The sequence below is a fragment of the Pseudorca crassidens genome, chromosome 1, assembly GCF_039906515.1.
Source record: "Pseudorca crassidens isolate mPseCra1 chromosome 1, mPseCra1.hap1, whole genome shotgun sequence".
Taxonomy (NCBI): Eukaryota; Metazoa; Chordata; class Mammalia; order Artiodactyla; family Delphinidae; genus Pseudorca; species Pseudorca crassidens.
Genome location: NC_090296.1, coordinates 120,031,019 through 120,045,407, shown reverse-complemented (window position 1 = coordinate 120,045,407; position 14,389 = coordinate 120,031,019). Strand labels below are relative to the sequence as shown.

The 14,389-nt window shown below is 41.1% G+C and overlaps 1 protein-coding gene across 2 annotated transcripts in view; it reads right to left on the bottom strand.

The window, feature by feature from the left end:
• The window catches only part of ARIH1 (ariadne RBR E3 ubiquitin protein ligase 1), a 120,936-nt gene extending 110,032 nt beyond the window's left edge, over positions 1-10,904 (bottom strand). The window contains exon 1 of one of the 2 annotated variants that reach the window (XM_067752617.1): positions 10,210-10,904. In XM_067752617.1, the coding sequence (XP_067608718.1) occupies positions 10,210-10,469 (260 nt within the window). In that variant the 5' untranslated portion in view covers positions 10,470-10,904. The remainder of the gene's footprint in view (positions 1-10,209) is intronic. The other variant, XM_067752609.1, reaches the window with a different exon arrangement.
• Between the last annotated feature and the right edge of the window lie 3,485 nt (positions 10,905-14,389).

Below are 14,389 nucleotides of genomic sequence, written 5' to 3'. Positions count from 1 at the left end.
TGCTTTAGGCATACCACCAATTTTGCCATATAAGCTATTAAGAAAATGTGTGTACTTAAGGGATAAGATATAACACTAATAATTTTTACTGCTTCACCCAGGACAATAAGTGAAACCGACAATTTTACTGAGTGTATGGCAGTGAAAAAGAAAATGACTACTGGTATAGTTGGTGCCACTGATTTGACCTGTGCTAAGGTTCCCGTGGTTTTACCCACCCACTGCTTCTGCACCATCAGTACAAATCCCAGCACATTATAAAAGGCAAGTAATGTCTTAAAAAGTTTTCCTCTTATGGGCCATACTTTGAGAACTACTGTATTAGAAGGACTCAGGTGTTTTAACATAACTCTCAGTTCATATAAAGTGCCAGGGAACTATATGCAAATAATAAAGTTTAATCTAAAACAGTTGCTATATATTCAGAGGCCTTAAAAAGCTTGCCCTCCCGGAATTTAAACACTTTTTTCTTGCCATCTTCTTACACTATTACTGTGGTGTTATCTAGAAATCATAAAATAATTTATTAGTGCCAGAAGAAAATCGTGTCTGGCTCCCTTTGGTTTACAGATAAGGAAACCAAAGAAGCAAGCATTTGCTAAAAGGACAAACTGCAGTATGTATTCACTGAGTTTCTACTATGTCACAGACTGTTAGTGTGACATATGCTATGGATGAAAACTCAGCTCTCACCCTCAAAACCCTCATAGCTAGCTAGTGACTTAGGTATTGGGATAGCTATATTACAGCCTCATGTAGGCCACACCAAACATCCTTACAAGGTGCTATGCAAACACAGGTAAGAAAGCAGTGATGGTAGAGAAGAGGGACCTGGTAAGAGATACGTCATATCTGAGCAAAGTATGAGTAGGACTATATCAGGCAGTTAAAAAGAGAAAGAGCATCACAAGAAGAGGGACCAGCATGAGCAAAAACAGTAAAACATAAATGTGTGTTACATATTAAGAAATTATAAGTAGTGCAGTTGGGGTTGTGGGAGAATCGGGAACAACAGAAGAGTGAAAAAATTAGCTGAAATCAAGATGGGGAAGCCATGAACACCGTATTAAAGAATCTAGACCAGATGTATAATAGGAAATGTGTGTGGCAGCAGGGAGGACAATGAAGTCTCTCTTTTTTTTAAGCAGGAAAATGACTAGTATATTTGTATTTGGTAGTAATGACAGACAGACTGGAAGCCCAGGGACAAAAAGGCAAAATAAAAAGAGGCCCTAGGGAGTTTCCTGGTAGTCCAGTAGTTAGGACTCCTGGATTTCAATGCCTTGGCCCAGGGGTTCAATCCCTGGTTGGGGAACTAAGGTCCCACAAGCCGCATGGGGAGACAAAAAAAAAAAAGGCCTTAGATTAGGCTTAGTTAGTAAAAAGGAGAGGAATAACATAAATTTCAGAGATAACTTGATCAGGGCTAATTAGATATGGGAAACGCAGGGCAAAAGAAAAATCAATGATGACTTTCAAATTCCAAGAATGGTTAACTAGCAAGTCAATCGAAGGAAGAACAGCCTTAAGGAGAGAAGGCAATAAATTTGGGTTTCAAATGGGTTTCAGAGAAATATCTGTCCAAAATGTCACAAGTTTCAATGTGTCCATATTAGAGGTTTTTACTTATAAACACTTGCTAAGAGAATCAGAAAATACTTCAGTCTCTAGCTTATACTTAACCCCTAAAAAATGTACAACTGTGATTGAGAAAGGATATATATTACCAAGTAATTGAAATCATTTAATATTTGAATTAGAAGTATGACAGTTTCAAAGGAGATAGCAAAGCAAGCCTGGGGAGAAGTGTCTGAGATTATACCTATTCTTAGCATTGTCTAAACAAATGTCTTAGTAATAAGGAAATGTTACCTAATACTTCATTATCTGCTGTAGTTTTTGCCAAAATGTATTAAGTGTCAGGTCACTGTGACACTTCTTCTAAATGAAACATAGGAAAAAGGAAAAATGCTATTCAGCAAGTTTACATTACAGGAAAAAAAACTACACGAAAAAACTCCCAATGCAGTATTTGGCCTTAATACTAGCATTCTCATTTTTAAAAATGAAAAAAAGTAGGGCTCTGAAAGTTAATCTGCCAGAGCAGCTGCTAGCTCAATAAGACCTTTTAAAACTGCCTCTAAGATACCAAACTACCCATTAATTTAATTCAAATACCAACTGGGTATCTACTCTGCACCAAGATACATCAAGAAATATTATTCAAGATCAAGCCAGATGACTACCTATCACTGGGTGAATAAAAATTTAGGAAGAAGCTAAAATTTAGGAAGAAACTTAAATTACACGATTGTAGAAATCTACTGATTCTATAAAATGTGCCATTCTTTTGGAATTGAAGATCTAACACTGGCCCGCATTTTAATTAGCTTGGGCAGTTTCGATTTGCTTTGTTTTAAATACAGTAGGCTTTTTTAAACACTGAAAATAAAATAAGGCAAGGACTGCCACTACTATCTCCATGGACTCCAAAGGATCCAGTCATCCCAGGTTAGAAGCAGCCTCGGATTACAGATTATTCTCTCACCTAGTAAGTGATCATCAAATGTCAGCCTAACTACTCATTCTTCCATTTATCCCATCATTTAATGGGAATAATTAAGCTATTTGTAAAGGTACATAGTAACACAGTGTGTCAAGATAGTCAAGATCTTAGCAAAGGGGACTTCCCAGGTGGTGCAGTGGTTAAGAATCCACCTGCCAATGCAGGGGACACGGGTTCAAGCCCTAGTCCGGGAAGATCCCACATGTCGCAGAGCAACTAAGCCCGTGCACCACAATTACTGAGCCGGCGCGCTCCAGAACCTGCGAGCCACAACAACTGAGTCTGCGTGCCACAACTACTGAATACCTCACACCTAGAGCCCATGCTTCGCAACAAGAGAAGCCACCACAATGAGAAGCCCGCACACCGCAAGGAAGAGTAGCCCCCGCTCGCCGCCAACTAGAGAAAGCCCAAGCGCAGCAACAAAGACCCAACGCAGCCTAAATAAATAAATAAATTTATTTATTTATTTAGAAAGAAAGATCTTAACAAAGTTATGGGCCTGTGATTCTATACCTATGAAAAGTGTCTAATGGAAAAACAGAGAAGTAGGCAACCTACATATTCAAAGATATTGGTTCACTGTCATAAAAGGAACAAAGAAAAGGGGATTGACTAACTTCAAGAAGAAAAGTTTTTCCTTCATGCTTCCAAACAATAATTGTTAAGAAAACAACAATAAAAACCTTCATCCAAAGGGCCACCCTAGGAACAACAGGTCAAAGTTAAAATGGAAACAGATTCTAATTCCATTTTTTTTCCCTAAATCAAGAGTTAAACTTAGAATGAGCTACATCACAAAATATCTGTCATTTACTCATAGTTAAGCAGACCGGAATGTTAAAGAGAGAGGATTATTAGAGACACTGGACAACAACAGGGGCTTTCAACCCTAGTTGTACATTAAAATAAACCAGGGAAAACTTCTGTTTAATGACAATGCCTGGTGCAAACTCCCAGAGGCCCATTTGCTTAGTCTTGGGTTATGAGTGCCAGCATTTTTTTAAATCCTCAAGTAAAGAAATCTGAATAAAATGAGTAGACTGCATCGATGTCAATATACTGATTATATTATACTACAGATCTGCAAGATGTTACCACTGTAGAAAAATCAGTAAAAAGGGTATACGGCATCTCTCTGCATTATTTCTTGCACCTGCATGTGACTCTACAATTATCTCAAAATTTAAAATGTGATGAAAATTCCCAGGTGATTCCACTATGTAGCTAAAGTTAAAAACAAACAAACAAACGACTGGAGAATCTCAGATTCCTGCCAAATCTAAGAAGCTGCAAATTATTCTTTCAATCTCAGCCATTGAAAGGTAATTAGGAATGTTTATCATTTAAAGATATAATACTTTGCAAAGCCAAACACAAACAATTTATGGTTATTCAAAACTAAAAAATCCAAATTAACGTAATACCCTCCCATTTGTATATAAATTGATTGGATAAACATTATACAGTAGTTCTCATTCACCTCTTGACTGAGCCAGATTATATATATCATGGTAGGTAGCCTGTAAAATGGCCCCCAGGACCCACCTCCTCGTCTTCCTACTTCCGTGTAATCCCTTCCTCTTGAGTGTGAGCTGGACTTACTCACTCAAAACAAGTAGAATATGGCGAAGGGATGGGATGTCACTTCTGAGATGAAGTTATAAAAGACTGTGGCTTCCATCTTGGGGGCTCTCTATCACACACACCCCTCCCGGCACCCGCCCCACGGGAAAGAAGCTACTGTGTTGTAGGCCACTTTCTGGAGAAGCCCACATGTCAGGAACTGGCCAAAAAACAGCCAGTGAAAAATCTGAGGCCTGCCCAACAGCCACACGAGTGAGCCTCGAAGGGGATCTTCCCCTAGTCAAATCTTGATAACTGCAATCTAGCTGATATGTTGGTTGCAGCCTTATAAGGGACCCTGAGACGAGGCACCCAACTAAGGTGAAGCCAGAATTGTGGTCCACAGAAAATGTGAGATAATAAATGTTTGTTGTTTTTAAGCCACTAAGTTTTGGTAGAAATATAGGGCTAAAGATAACTAATACATACAGCTGCCACAGGTCAAATCCAGAAGAAAGTAATCTAACCTGGTGACTTCTGCCTACCTTTGTTCATAGTATCAAACCTCCCAGCTTCTACAACAGTATCACCCATAACTAACAAACTCTGTTTTACCTGAGCTGACTTCACCATCACCGGGACACACCTTCCTCATTCTTACTTCAATTTCTTAGAAGGGCTTCCTATCCGTCTGTTCTATCCATCTAAATCCTAGACATCTTCCAGATAACACCCATAGATCTCTCTTCCATGAACACCTATTACTATCCATTTAGCACTGACCTAATAGCTTTGAGTGTCTAAATTCAGAGACCATGAACTCCTTGAGAATAAGTCTCATATTTTCTTCAACATGTTATACAGTATTGAGCAGTTGCATTTACAGTATCCAAGACCTTACATCCCTTCCAATGTATCAACTAAAGAAACTCTCTCAACTATTTTTGTTTAAAAAACAAAAACCCAGGGGGTGAAGAAGGGTGGAAGAAAACCCAAGTGTTCCGACCTAGAATGTGAAATGTCACTAGTTTGGCTTGCATGTTTGCAATAACTGTGTAAAGACCACCCTAATCTGAAGGATTACAGTAATGATAACAAATCCCCTCCATGATTAGCCTAGTAAGTGTTGTGCAGGCTCTTGAAATTTTCCTTTTATTAGTTTCTTAAACAATCTGCCTTCCCTCATTAACCCACTCTCTAGTAATTTATCACTAGTCATTACAATGGAGAAACACTGCTGTTAAATTTCAACTAGACCAGTGGTTCTCAAACTTTAGCTTGCATCAGCATCACCTGGAATGCTTGTTAAAAGAGACTGCCAGGGTTTCCCTAGTGGCGCAGTGGTTGAGAGTCCGCCTGCCGATGCAGGGGACACGGGTTCGTGCCCCAGTCCGGGAAGATCCCACATGCCGCGGAGCGCATGGGCCCGTGAGCCATGGCCACTGAGCCTGCGCGTCTGGAGCCTGTGCTCCGCAATGGGAGAGGCCACAACAGCGAGAGGCCTGCCTACCGCGAGGGAAATAAAAAAAAAAGAGAGACTCTGCCAGAGCCCACCCCCTCAGTTTCTGATTCATAGGACTAATGCCATAAGAGATTCAAAAAGAATTAATGTAATTTAAAGCCTATAGCTCAAGGAGATCAGCTGGGAAAAGATAAAAGTTCAAGAGGAATAAACCACACCAAACACCTTAATAGCTTCAAAATACACACACACACACACACACACACACACACACATACACACACACTACTTCCCCTCTCCCCCACCCTAAAAGTTAACCAATTTAAATTTATCTTGATACAACCACTTGAATTCAATTTCTTGGAAACAATGAGCACCTCCAACTCACTGAGGTTTTTAAAGGATGTTAGAAAAACAAAGCATTAATGTAAAAAAGACCAATCCATTATTAGTTCATCACTCCTGTTTTAACTTCCCAGATCCAAAAATCAGGCAAAGGAAAACAAAAACTGAAGGTTCTGAGATGTAAATTAACTTGCCAGTCAGGAAAAGCAGTGGCTAGAACTGACTCCTGTACCACTACACAATACACTGGACTATACTGTCTCTAATTTATGCATGAAACCTCACCTTAGAAGCTCTTTAATTAAATGTTTTAATTAAATAAATGGGTGAAACAATAAAGATTTCAAATCAACAGCCAACAGAAAATTTCCCTCATAAAGATTACATATTTCTGTTGTCTTTAAAACAGGTTATTTAGAATAATAAATAATAGGAAGATGCCCACCCACTTCTCTTTATGCCTCCTCTCTGACCACTCACATCCAACAGTCCCACGCGCCTCTTCCTCAGCACACCCTTTAAACGTGGTATTCCTAAGGGTTACTTGACCTTCTCACTCTACTCATTCTCCCTGAGTGAGTCAAAATCATGACACTGGATGAACTATGACTATTCCAGTGGTTCGGAACTATCACTAGAGTGGCTAAAAATATAGAGATGCTTAGGCTCCAATTCAGACCTGACTAATGGATAACAATCTTTGGGAATGGAGCCCAAGGACCTCTATGTTCCCCCACCTCCATATGCTTCTTAGGCAAGAACCACGTCCTCTAGAGTGACCAGCACAGACACAAGGTACAACCAACATCTTCTAAAGATTGCTGTGGAAACACAAAAGAGCAAGTTTAAACATCCCTCAACTGCAGAGTTCTGTAGTGTTAGTTTAATAAATTACTTAGACATTTAGGCAATTACGTTAGATAACCACTGTATTATTATTAACCACTTTAATATGAACAATACTAGTTAAGTAAATGTAGCTAGGTAAATTAGGGGCTTTAAGCACTTCTCTATCATTACTATACGCTAAAGAACATCCCTGATCTTTTCTTAAAAGTTCAAAAGGTAAGCTAAGTAGCCACAAAGAGTTTTAATAAAACAAGAACAAATTAGACAAACTATAACAAGAGTTACAGAAAGCCAGAAAACCAAGAGCTTTCTAAAAGAAAAAGTGTTAACTTACTTGATTGAAGACTATAACTAACCCACAGGTACCTACAAATAACAGTATTAATCTGTTGTTGCCCAAAAAAGGAATCAAATTCCCCCAGGAAAGATTAAATTAACTTGGCATCCTTTTTACATTCAATCTTTTTCTCCCGCACATTTATTTTCAAATCCACTAACATAACTGATTCAAAAGTAGCACTGGGAAGAAGGGGATTTAAATTTTCTAGAATTAACAGTAAGCTCCCTGATGTGAACTAAATAAAACAATGGTTTTTAAACTTACTTAAAACTTACTGTCATATTAAACCAACGTTAGTTTTAATTGAAAAACTTAAAGGCTCTATGAATATAAACAGGACTTATAAATCAATAAAAGATAAACATCCCAAAAGGGGGTAAAGTGAGCAAAAGCAAAGGGCAATTTGTGAAAGAAATACCAGTGCCCAATAAACACATTAAAAGTTCAACCTCATCAGTTTAAAAATAATAAAAAAGCAAATTTAAAAAATGATAACCTTTCTGAAAGCAATGTGGTAATATGTATCAAATGGTTGAAAATAAGCAAATTCTTTGACTCAGCAATTCAGTTTATCCTAAGAAAATAAAACATTCAAAGATATATCTATAAGCATAGTCCCAATGGGGTTTATAAAAAATGGAAACTGGACAATAAAAAGGAAGACCAATAATAACAGATTGATTAAATAAATCAGTTTAGATATGTAATTGTGTAAGCGCTTGAAAAATAATTACTTATTGACAGGAGAAAATTGACACTCCTGTTTTTGTAACCTGCTTTTTTCTACTGAAAACATAAAGAGAACACAAAGTTTGACTGTGTTATTATTTTTTAAAAAATATGTACAATGTATCCACAGGTCTGGAACAATTACTACAGTTCAAATTCTGATGTATCTCTCCCAGTGGCAAGCAAAATAATTCTTTTGTCTTTTTTTGCTCCTTACAGCATCAGTTTTTTCTTACAAGGTAATGTGTTACCTGTGTAACTTTTTAAGTTTAAATCCATTAACATAAATAACCTATAACATAACCAAAGCCTAGTTTAGTGTACCATTTGCCTAGTGTATACCATTTGGAGAAAAAACGGTCTGGGATAAATCCTATCCTTTGATTTACTGATGTTTCTAAATATGAACTTTTAACAAAGGAAAGATACTTATTTCAGCAATCCTACTTACGGGCATGCTTAACATGAAGTAAACTAGGAAAAAAAGTTGTATCAAAAATCCAGCATGAAAACATGATTAAAGTAGGACACCTAAAAAAATCCCTAGTATTTTGTAGGTCTCCTTAGTTCAGTTCATCCACTTTTATTCCTTTTCCCCTAAACTAACAAAGAAAAAATGATGTCACATGCATTAGCTACATCTCTGTTCCAGAAGCAACATAAAGAACTTGTAAGGTTTGGCCTCAGTGATTAAGGACACACCTAAGAGCTGAAAAAGCTGGATGAGATTTACCTACATGAAACAGACTATAAGTTAAAAAGTTAAATAATAAATATCCATTAATTTTTAAAGCTAATTAAAATGCCAATAAGCTAGCTACAAAGTTTGAAAACATCAGATTTTATACAGGTTTACTATATACTTTATATCATAAATAAATGAAAAGAGAATTCAGGGTTTCACTGTAAATTCAGTTTCCTCAAAAAAAGAAAATTTCTCCATTTAGCGACCTAAGAACTCAACTGTCATATTTTTAGGATCAGAAAGAGCAGTAAAACTTATCTTTCTTCTACAACCCTTCAATTTCCTCCTCAAACTACATCGTCTATAGAAAATTTGAGATTTCCACTCTTTAGTAATAGCACTAGATTTTCAGATTTTTTTTTTACTATTATTCAAACCACTCTCTTCAAATAGGCCTAAATAGATGGTTCCACTTCCAAAAGAAAGTGTCGCTTACTAAACAGTACTGTAAAAATCTATTAATCATTTAAACTCAACAAGTAGGCAGTGACATACTGCTAATTTGCCAGTGAATATTGGCCAACCAATTTTAAGGGGGAAAAAAATGACATACCAGAAGGCAACAGTAACCTGCTGCTCACATATACAGTTTCATTCCATGTAACTAGTGTTTTCTAAGAGTTGCACTGAATCAAGACTCCATTTTTATTCTTCAGTCATACCCCTGACCCCTCATAATTGTTTTCTCCAAATAAATGTAAACCTTTGATTTCCTAAAGCTCAAAAACGCAAAATCTGACCCACGAGAAGATTAAATGAGATGTGGTTATCAACTTAAACCGAGCCCAACTTACTGACCACGAAATACAAATTATCAGAGAAAAGGAGCCCAGAAGCAAAAAGTCTCCACTTGCTAACTCACAGCAGAGTCCTGTCCAATATTACACAATAACACTGCGTTTTGCTGTGGTTTTAGCTGCAAGGCTGGGTGTGCAAGCTGCAGCAACTATTCCAACAGCTTCAAGTATGCTACAACTGAAAAAAGTAGTAGTCAGGACCCAAAAGAACAGCAATGACTTAAAAAGAGGCAAGCAGAAGCCTCACCATCAGAAAAGAAGGCCCATCAGCACCTCTTCCGAGAAATAGTTCCCTTCCCCCACCTTTAAGTAGGCACTTAAGACTGCCAAGCAGATCCATTTCTTTATTAACTGGTGCCCACTTGGGGCAACCGTACACCAAGCAGCTCTCAGGCCTACTCTAACCCCTTCCAAAAGTTCTCAAGTGAGGCTGAAGGCCGGGGAAACCGTCTTAAGGGCCCAGTTCTTCCAGCTCTCCTCCACCCCACCTACGCCCCGCCCCTATAGGCGCTCTTAGGGCCAGAGGAAGGACACCCGGCCCAGGGACGGGCAGGAATTGCCCGTAAGAGAAGTCTTAGGCGGCCGGAGGCCTCCGCCATAGCAGGACCTGGAAAGCGCCGCCCCCAGCGCACCTCCCCACACCCGGCGAATGTCTGCTCTATCCCCAGCAGAGACAGCGGAGAAGACAGGGCCGGGAGGCACCGGGCTGGGCTGCGCACCAGGCCCAGGCCTGCCCCTCGGGGCCGCGCGGACCACCCGAATCTGCTCCCGGGTCCGTCCCGGTCCAGCCCACGCCGGGGCCACCCTCACCTGGATGACCTCGTTGACCTCCCGGATACATTCCACCATGTGTTGCAGAATCTGCTCGGCCGTGAGCACCTCGTAGCGGTAATCCTCCTCCTGCTCGTGCCCCGGCCCGCCGCCGCCGCCGCCACCACCGCCACCACCGCCCGGCCCCAGAGCGCTGCCGCCGCCGCCGCCCGTCTCCCCGCACAGCAGTCCGTCCCGCTCCCCGCCGACGCCCAGCCCGGGCTCCACCAGCTCCACCTCGCCCAGATCCAGGTTATCATCGTCCGGCTCGTCGTCGTCCTCGTCCTCCTCCTCCTCGGCGCCGCTGTCCTCCTCACTGCACTCTTCGTCCTCGTCGAACTCGTAGTTGTAGCCCTCGTCCGAGTCCATGGCGCGACGCGCGGGGGCCCGGCGGACGCTGGCCCCTGAGGCGGGGAGAGGGCGGGGACGCCGAGGCCCCGGCTCTCGCTCCGGCTCCGGCTGATGTCCGGACGCAGGCCTGGCTCCGGCCCCGCGGGCCGCGGCTCCTCCCCGGGCGCGGCGGTAGGCGGCTGGCGGCGGCGGGGAGGGCGCGGAGGAGGGAGGGAGGGAGCGAGGGGGCCGCTTGCCGCCCGCCTCAGTCAGACGCGGCTCCGCTCTGGCCTCCGAAGGAAAACAGTCCCCAGCGCTACCTCCACGGCCGCTGCTACTGCTACTGAGCCAACAAAGGGGCGTGCGTCACCGCGCCGCGCTGCGTCGTCGCGTCACGGCTCTTGGCGTAATCGCGCCCCGCCCCGCCGCCCCTGCGTAGAGTGCGGGGAGACCCCACGGCCTGGGCTGGCCCAGGGAGCGCGGCGCGCTGCGGCGCGGCGGGAATTGCCGGCTGGGTTCCAGCTGCGGTCGCTCTTTGGGCCGACGCCAGCGGACGGTGTACTGGAGGAGTCCGTGGCCTCCTGGTCACCGAGGGGGACGGCTGGGGGGGGGGAGCACCTGGACCACCCAGGTGGTGGTTTTTGACGCAGGCCATGGGGATCCAGCCCCTCGCGCAATCCATGGGGGAAGGTTGCCTTCCCACCGGGCCGGGGAGACCCTTCCCGCCCGCCCTGGAGTAATTTCAGGAAAACCTCGGCTGTTCAGCTAATATTCCTGTTGCCTGGGCTACTCAGTGAATTCTGTTTTATGCAGATCGTCTAAACTGTGTAGCAGGTGAACCTCGTTTTGAGTAATTCATTTGATTCTGTACAGACGTGCTGTGATTTTTAAGTCGCCTATAGTGACGTCATTTTAAAGAAGCGTTTCCTGAACTCAGCTTATCAAGCACCTATTCAAGGCCCTAAACAATGTTACAGTCATGGCTTGCCTTAAATGAGCACCGTGTAAGGGGTTTACATATATATTTCTCATCTTCATGGAGCCACAGTACCCATTTTATACCTGAGACTCAAAGGGAAAGAGACTTGACCAAGACCACAGAACACTTGCTCTATTTTAGCGCTTAGGTGACCTTAAATATCAATCATAAAAATACTTTATAATATGTATTATATGTATGTATAATATGTATAATATGTATTATATACTGCATTGTATATAAAATGCATTGTAAGACAACACAATACCGACAATAGTAGAAATATCTACAGACACCAAATAAAGCAGAGATAGTGCTTGTCTCTTATCTGGAAATGTGCTGTGTGAGCTGAGTGTTGATGGATGGCTAGGAGTTTTAACAGAGAAGGTAGGGAAGATGGTCTAGCCTGAGAAAAGAACAAAAGCAATAGCACAGTAGGTGTAAAGTAGTTTAGTTTGGGGAGCTTAAAGTGTAAGCAGGGTAAATGGCAAAATATTAAGCAAGTTAGTGACCAGGACAGTAAGAGTATTTTATGACATTCTAACAGTAGGCTTAAATCTTTGTAAGTGGGACGGGAGAACCAGAGAAATGTTCTGAAGGAAGAAGTGGCATGAGAAAACTCCCTCTTGGGATAACCTGAAGGACTGACCAGACTGGAAATTTGTTAAAGTCTGAATACCTAACTTACTTATAAACCTTACCGTTCAACCTACAGGTTCCTTTTGGAAACTGATTCTGAAAAGTGAAAAACTCCTTTATAATGTGCATAAGCCTCTACTAATTTGTCCGTTTTGTAAATTTTTTAATAATCAGATCTCCTGAAACAATCTTAGGATTTGCAAATTAAAGCTTTTAACATCAATGCTGGTAGGTCTTGGTCCTTTGATTCTATTTAGCGATTCTAGGTTGTTGCCACACCTGGGGCAAGTTAAGGACACTAGTAACCCTTCTCATCCCCACTATCATATACCTACAGAAAAAATCAGCAATGCTTGTCAACACCCTAAACTCCTTTGCCCCATCTTTCTTTTCATCTACCCCTATCTTGAGTGAACCTTACCATTCACATCCTGCCCTTTGGTACTGGAGCAGCTGACCACTATTGCAGAAATTTTCATAATCACATGCATTCTGTTATTAAATTCCAGTCACCTACCACACCTGAACCCTCAACACCACCCAGCAATCCTGTTAAATTTTTCTAAATTGTTCTCCCACTCTAGGCAACTTTCAAACCTTTGCCAGTTTTTTCAAATCCCCAATCCTGCCCTTCCAAATCCTCTCAAAGTACGTGACTTTACATCACAGAGACATTTGACATCATAAGGACCAATGTGACTGAAGCATACTGAGCAAAAAGAGAGTGTTAGGGGATAAAGTCAGAGAGGGCAGATCAAGGCAGAGAGCCAGCAGGACCTTGTAGGGCATCTTAAGAAGTTTACATTATTACAATGGGAAGCATTAAAGGATTTTAAGCAGAAGAATGCAACCATATGATCTGTGGGTTGTTTTATTTTTTTAATAACTATGGGTGCTTTGTGGAGAATGGACTATGAAAGCAGAGACCAATTATGAGGCTGTCTCAGTAGTCCAGGTGAATTATGATAATGGCTTGGGCCAGGGTTGTGACAGTGGGGATGATGAGAAGTGGTCAGTTTCATGTATAATTTGAAAGTAGAGCCAACAGATTTGCTGATGGCTTGCCTGTGGGGTTGATGGAGGAATCAAGGATGCCTCTTAAATTGGGGGCTTGAGCAACTGGGTGAATGGTGATGCTGTTTACTGAAATATGTTAAATTTGATATGCTTGTTAGACATCGAGGTAGAGATGTTGAGAGGGCAGTTCCATAGGCTAATATACAAGACTGAAGGTCAAGAGAAGTTAGGGCTAGATATAGAATTTCACCAGTGTTTATGTCAACAATGTTGAGAAGCAGCATAGGCTAAAATTTAAGAGCTTAGGCTCTGGAGGAAACAGAGCAGAATTTACCTCTGCCCCTCCAGTTGTTATCTATAACTTTGAACAAATTACTGAACTTCACTTTGGAGGATTATAATTCCTATTCTCATAGGATTATTTGTGAGGAGCAAATGGAATAATATATTTAAAGCACTTGACACAGTGCCTGGCACATAGTTATATGTTCACAAAATTAAAACTTTTAAAAAGTGTCATAAGTCACCTTACATCTTGCAGGAAAAGAACAATAACCAATTGGATTTATAACCTTTTAATTGATTTTATTTTGATTATACATGTATGTACATGGCCTATGTCATCCTGTTTTCCAGGGAAGAAAATTGTCCTGCTTTTTTCTTAGAAAGCTCTTCCATAATCTGATGACTCCTTTTTTGGTCATTATCATAGTGCTTCTGAGTTTTGGGGTCTCCTATTCATGGGTAAACAATCATAATGAAATTTTCAGCAACACTTATTCCATTGATATTTTTTTAAACTATCTTAGAATCAGGTTAGTTTATAGTGCTATTAAAGAAAACCAGTATAACAAGTCTTCTCTGGTCCCAAATTGGCTAAGGGATGACCCACATACAATGTTTTTTTAAGTGACTTGATCTTAAAGGTACTACCTGTGTTACTGCCTTCTCAGCTATGGTGATTACTGGGTTGAAGTACAATAGTCTGTAAACAACAACAGGACAAGTTCCTTGAAAAAGAACAGGCAAGTTAATATTTCCTTGGTGCCAAAAGAATAATTGTTTTGTAATTAGGTACTCCCATTTTCCCCATGTCCTAATAAGGTCAAAAATATTAGTACATATTTATTAGATATCTACTCATGGAGCAAAACTCCATAAATATTTATATGCTCACCAAATAGTTATGAACTAAATTCCAACAGGGAAAATGTG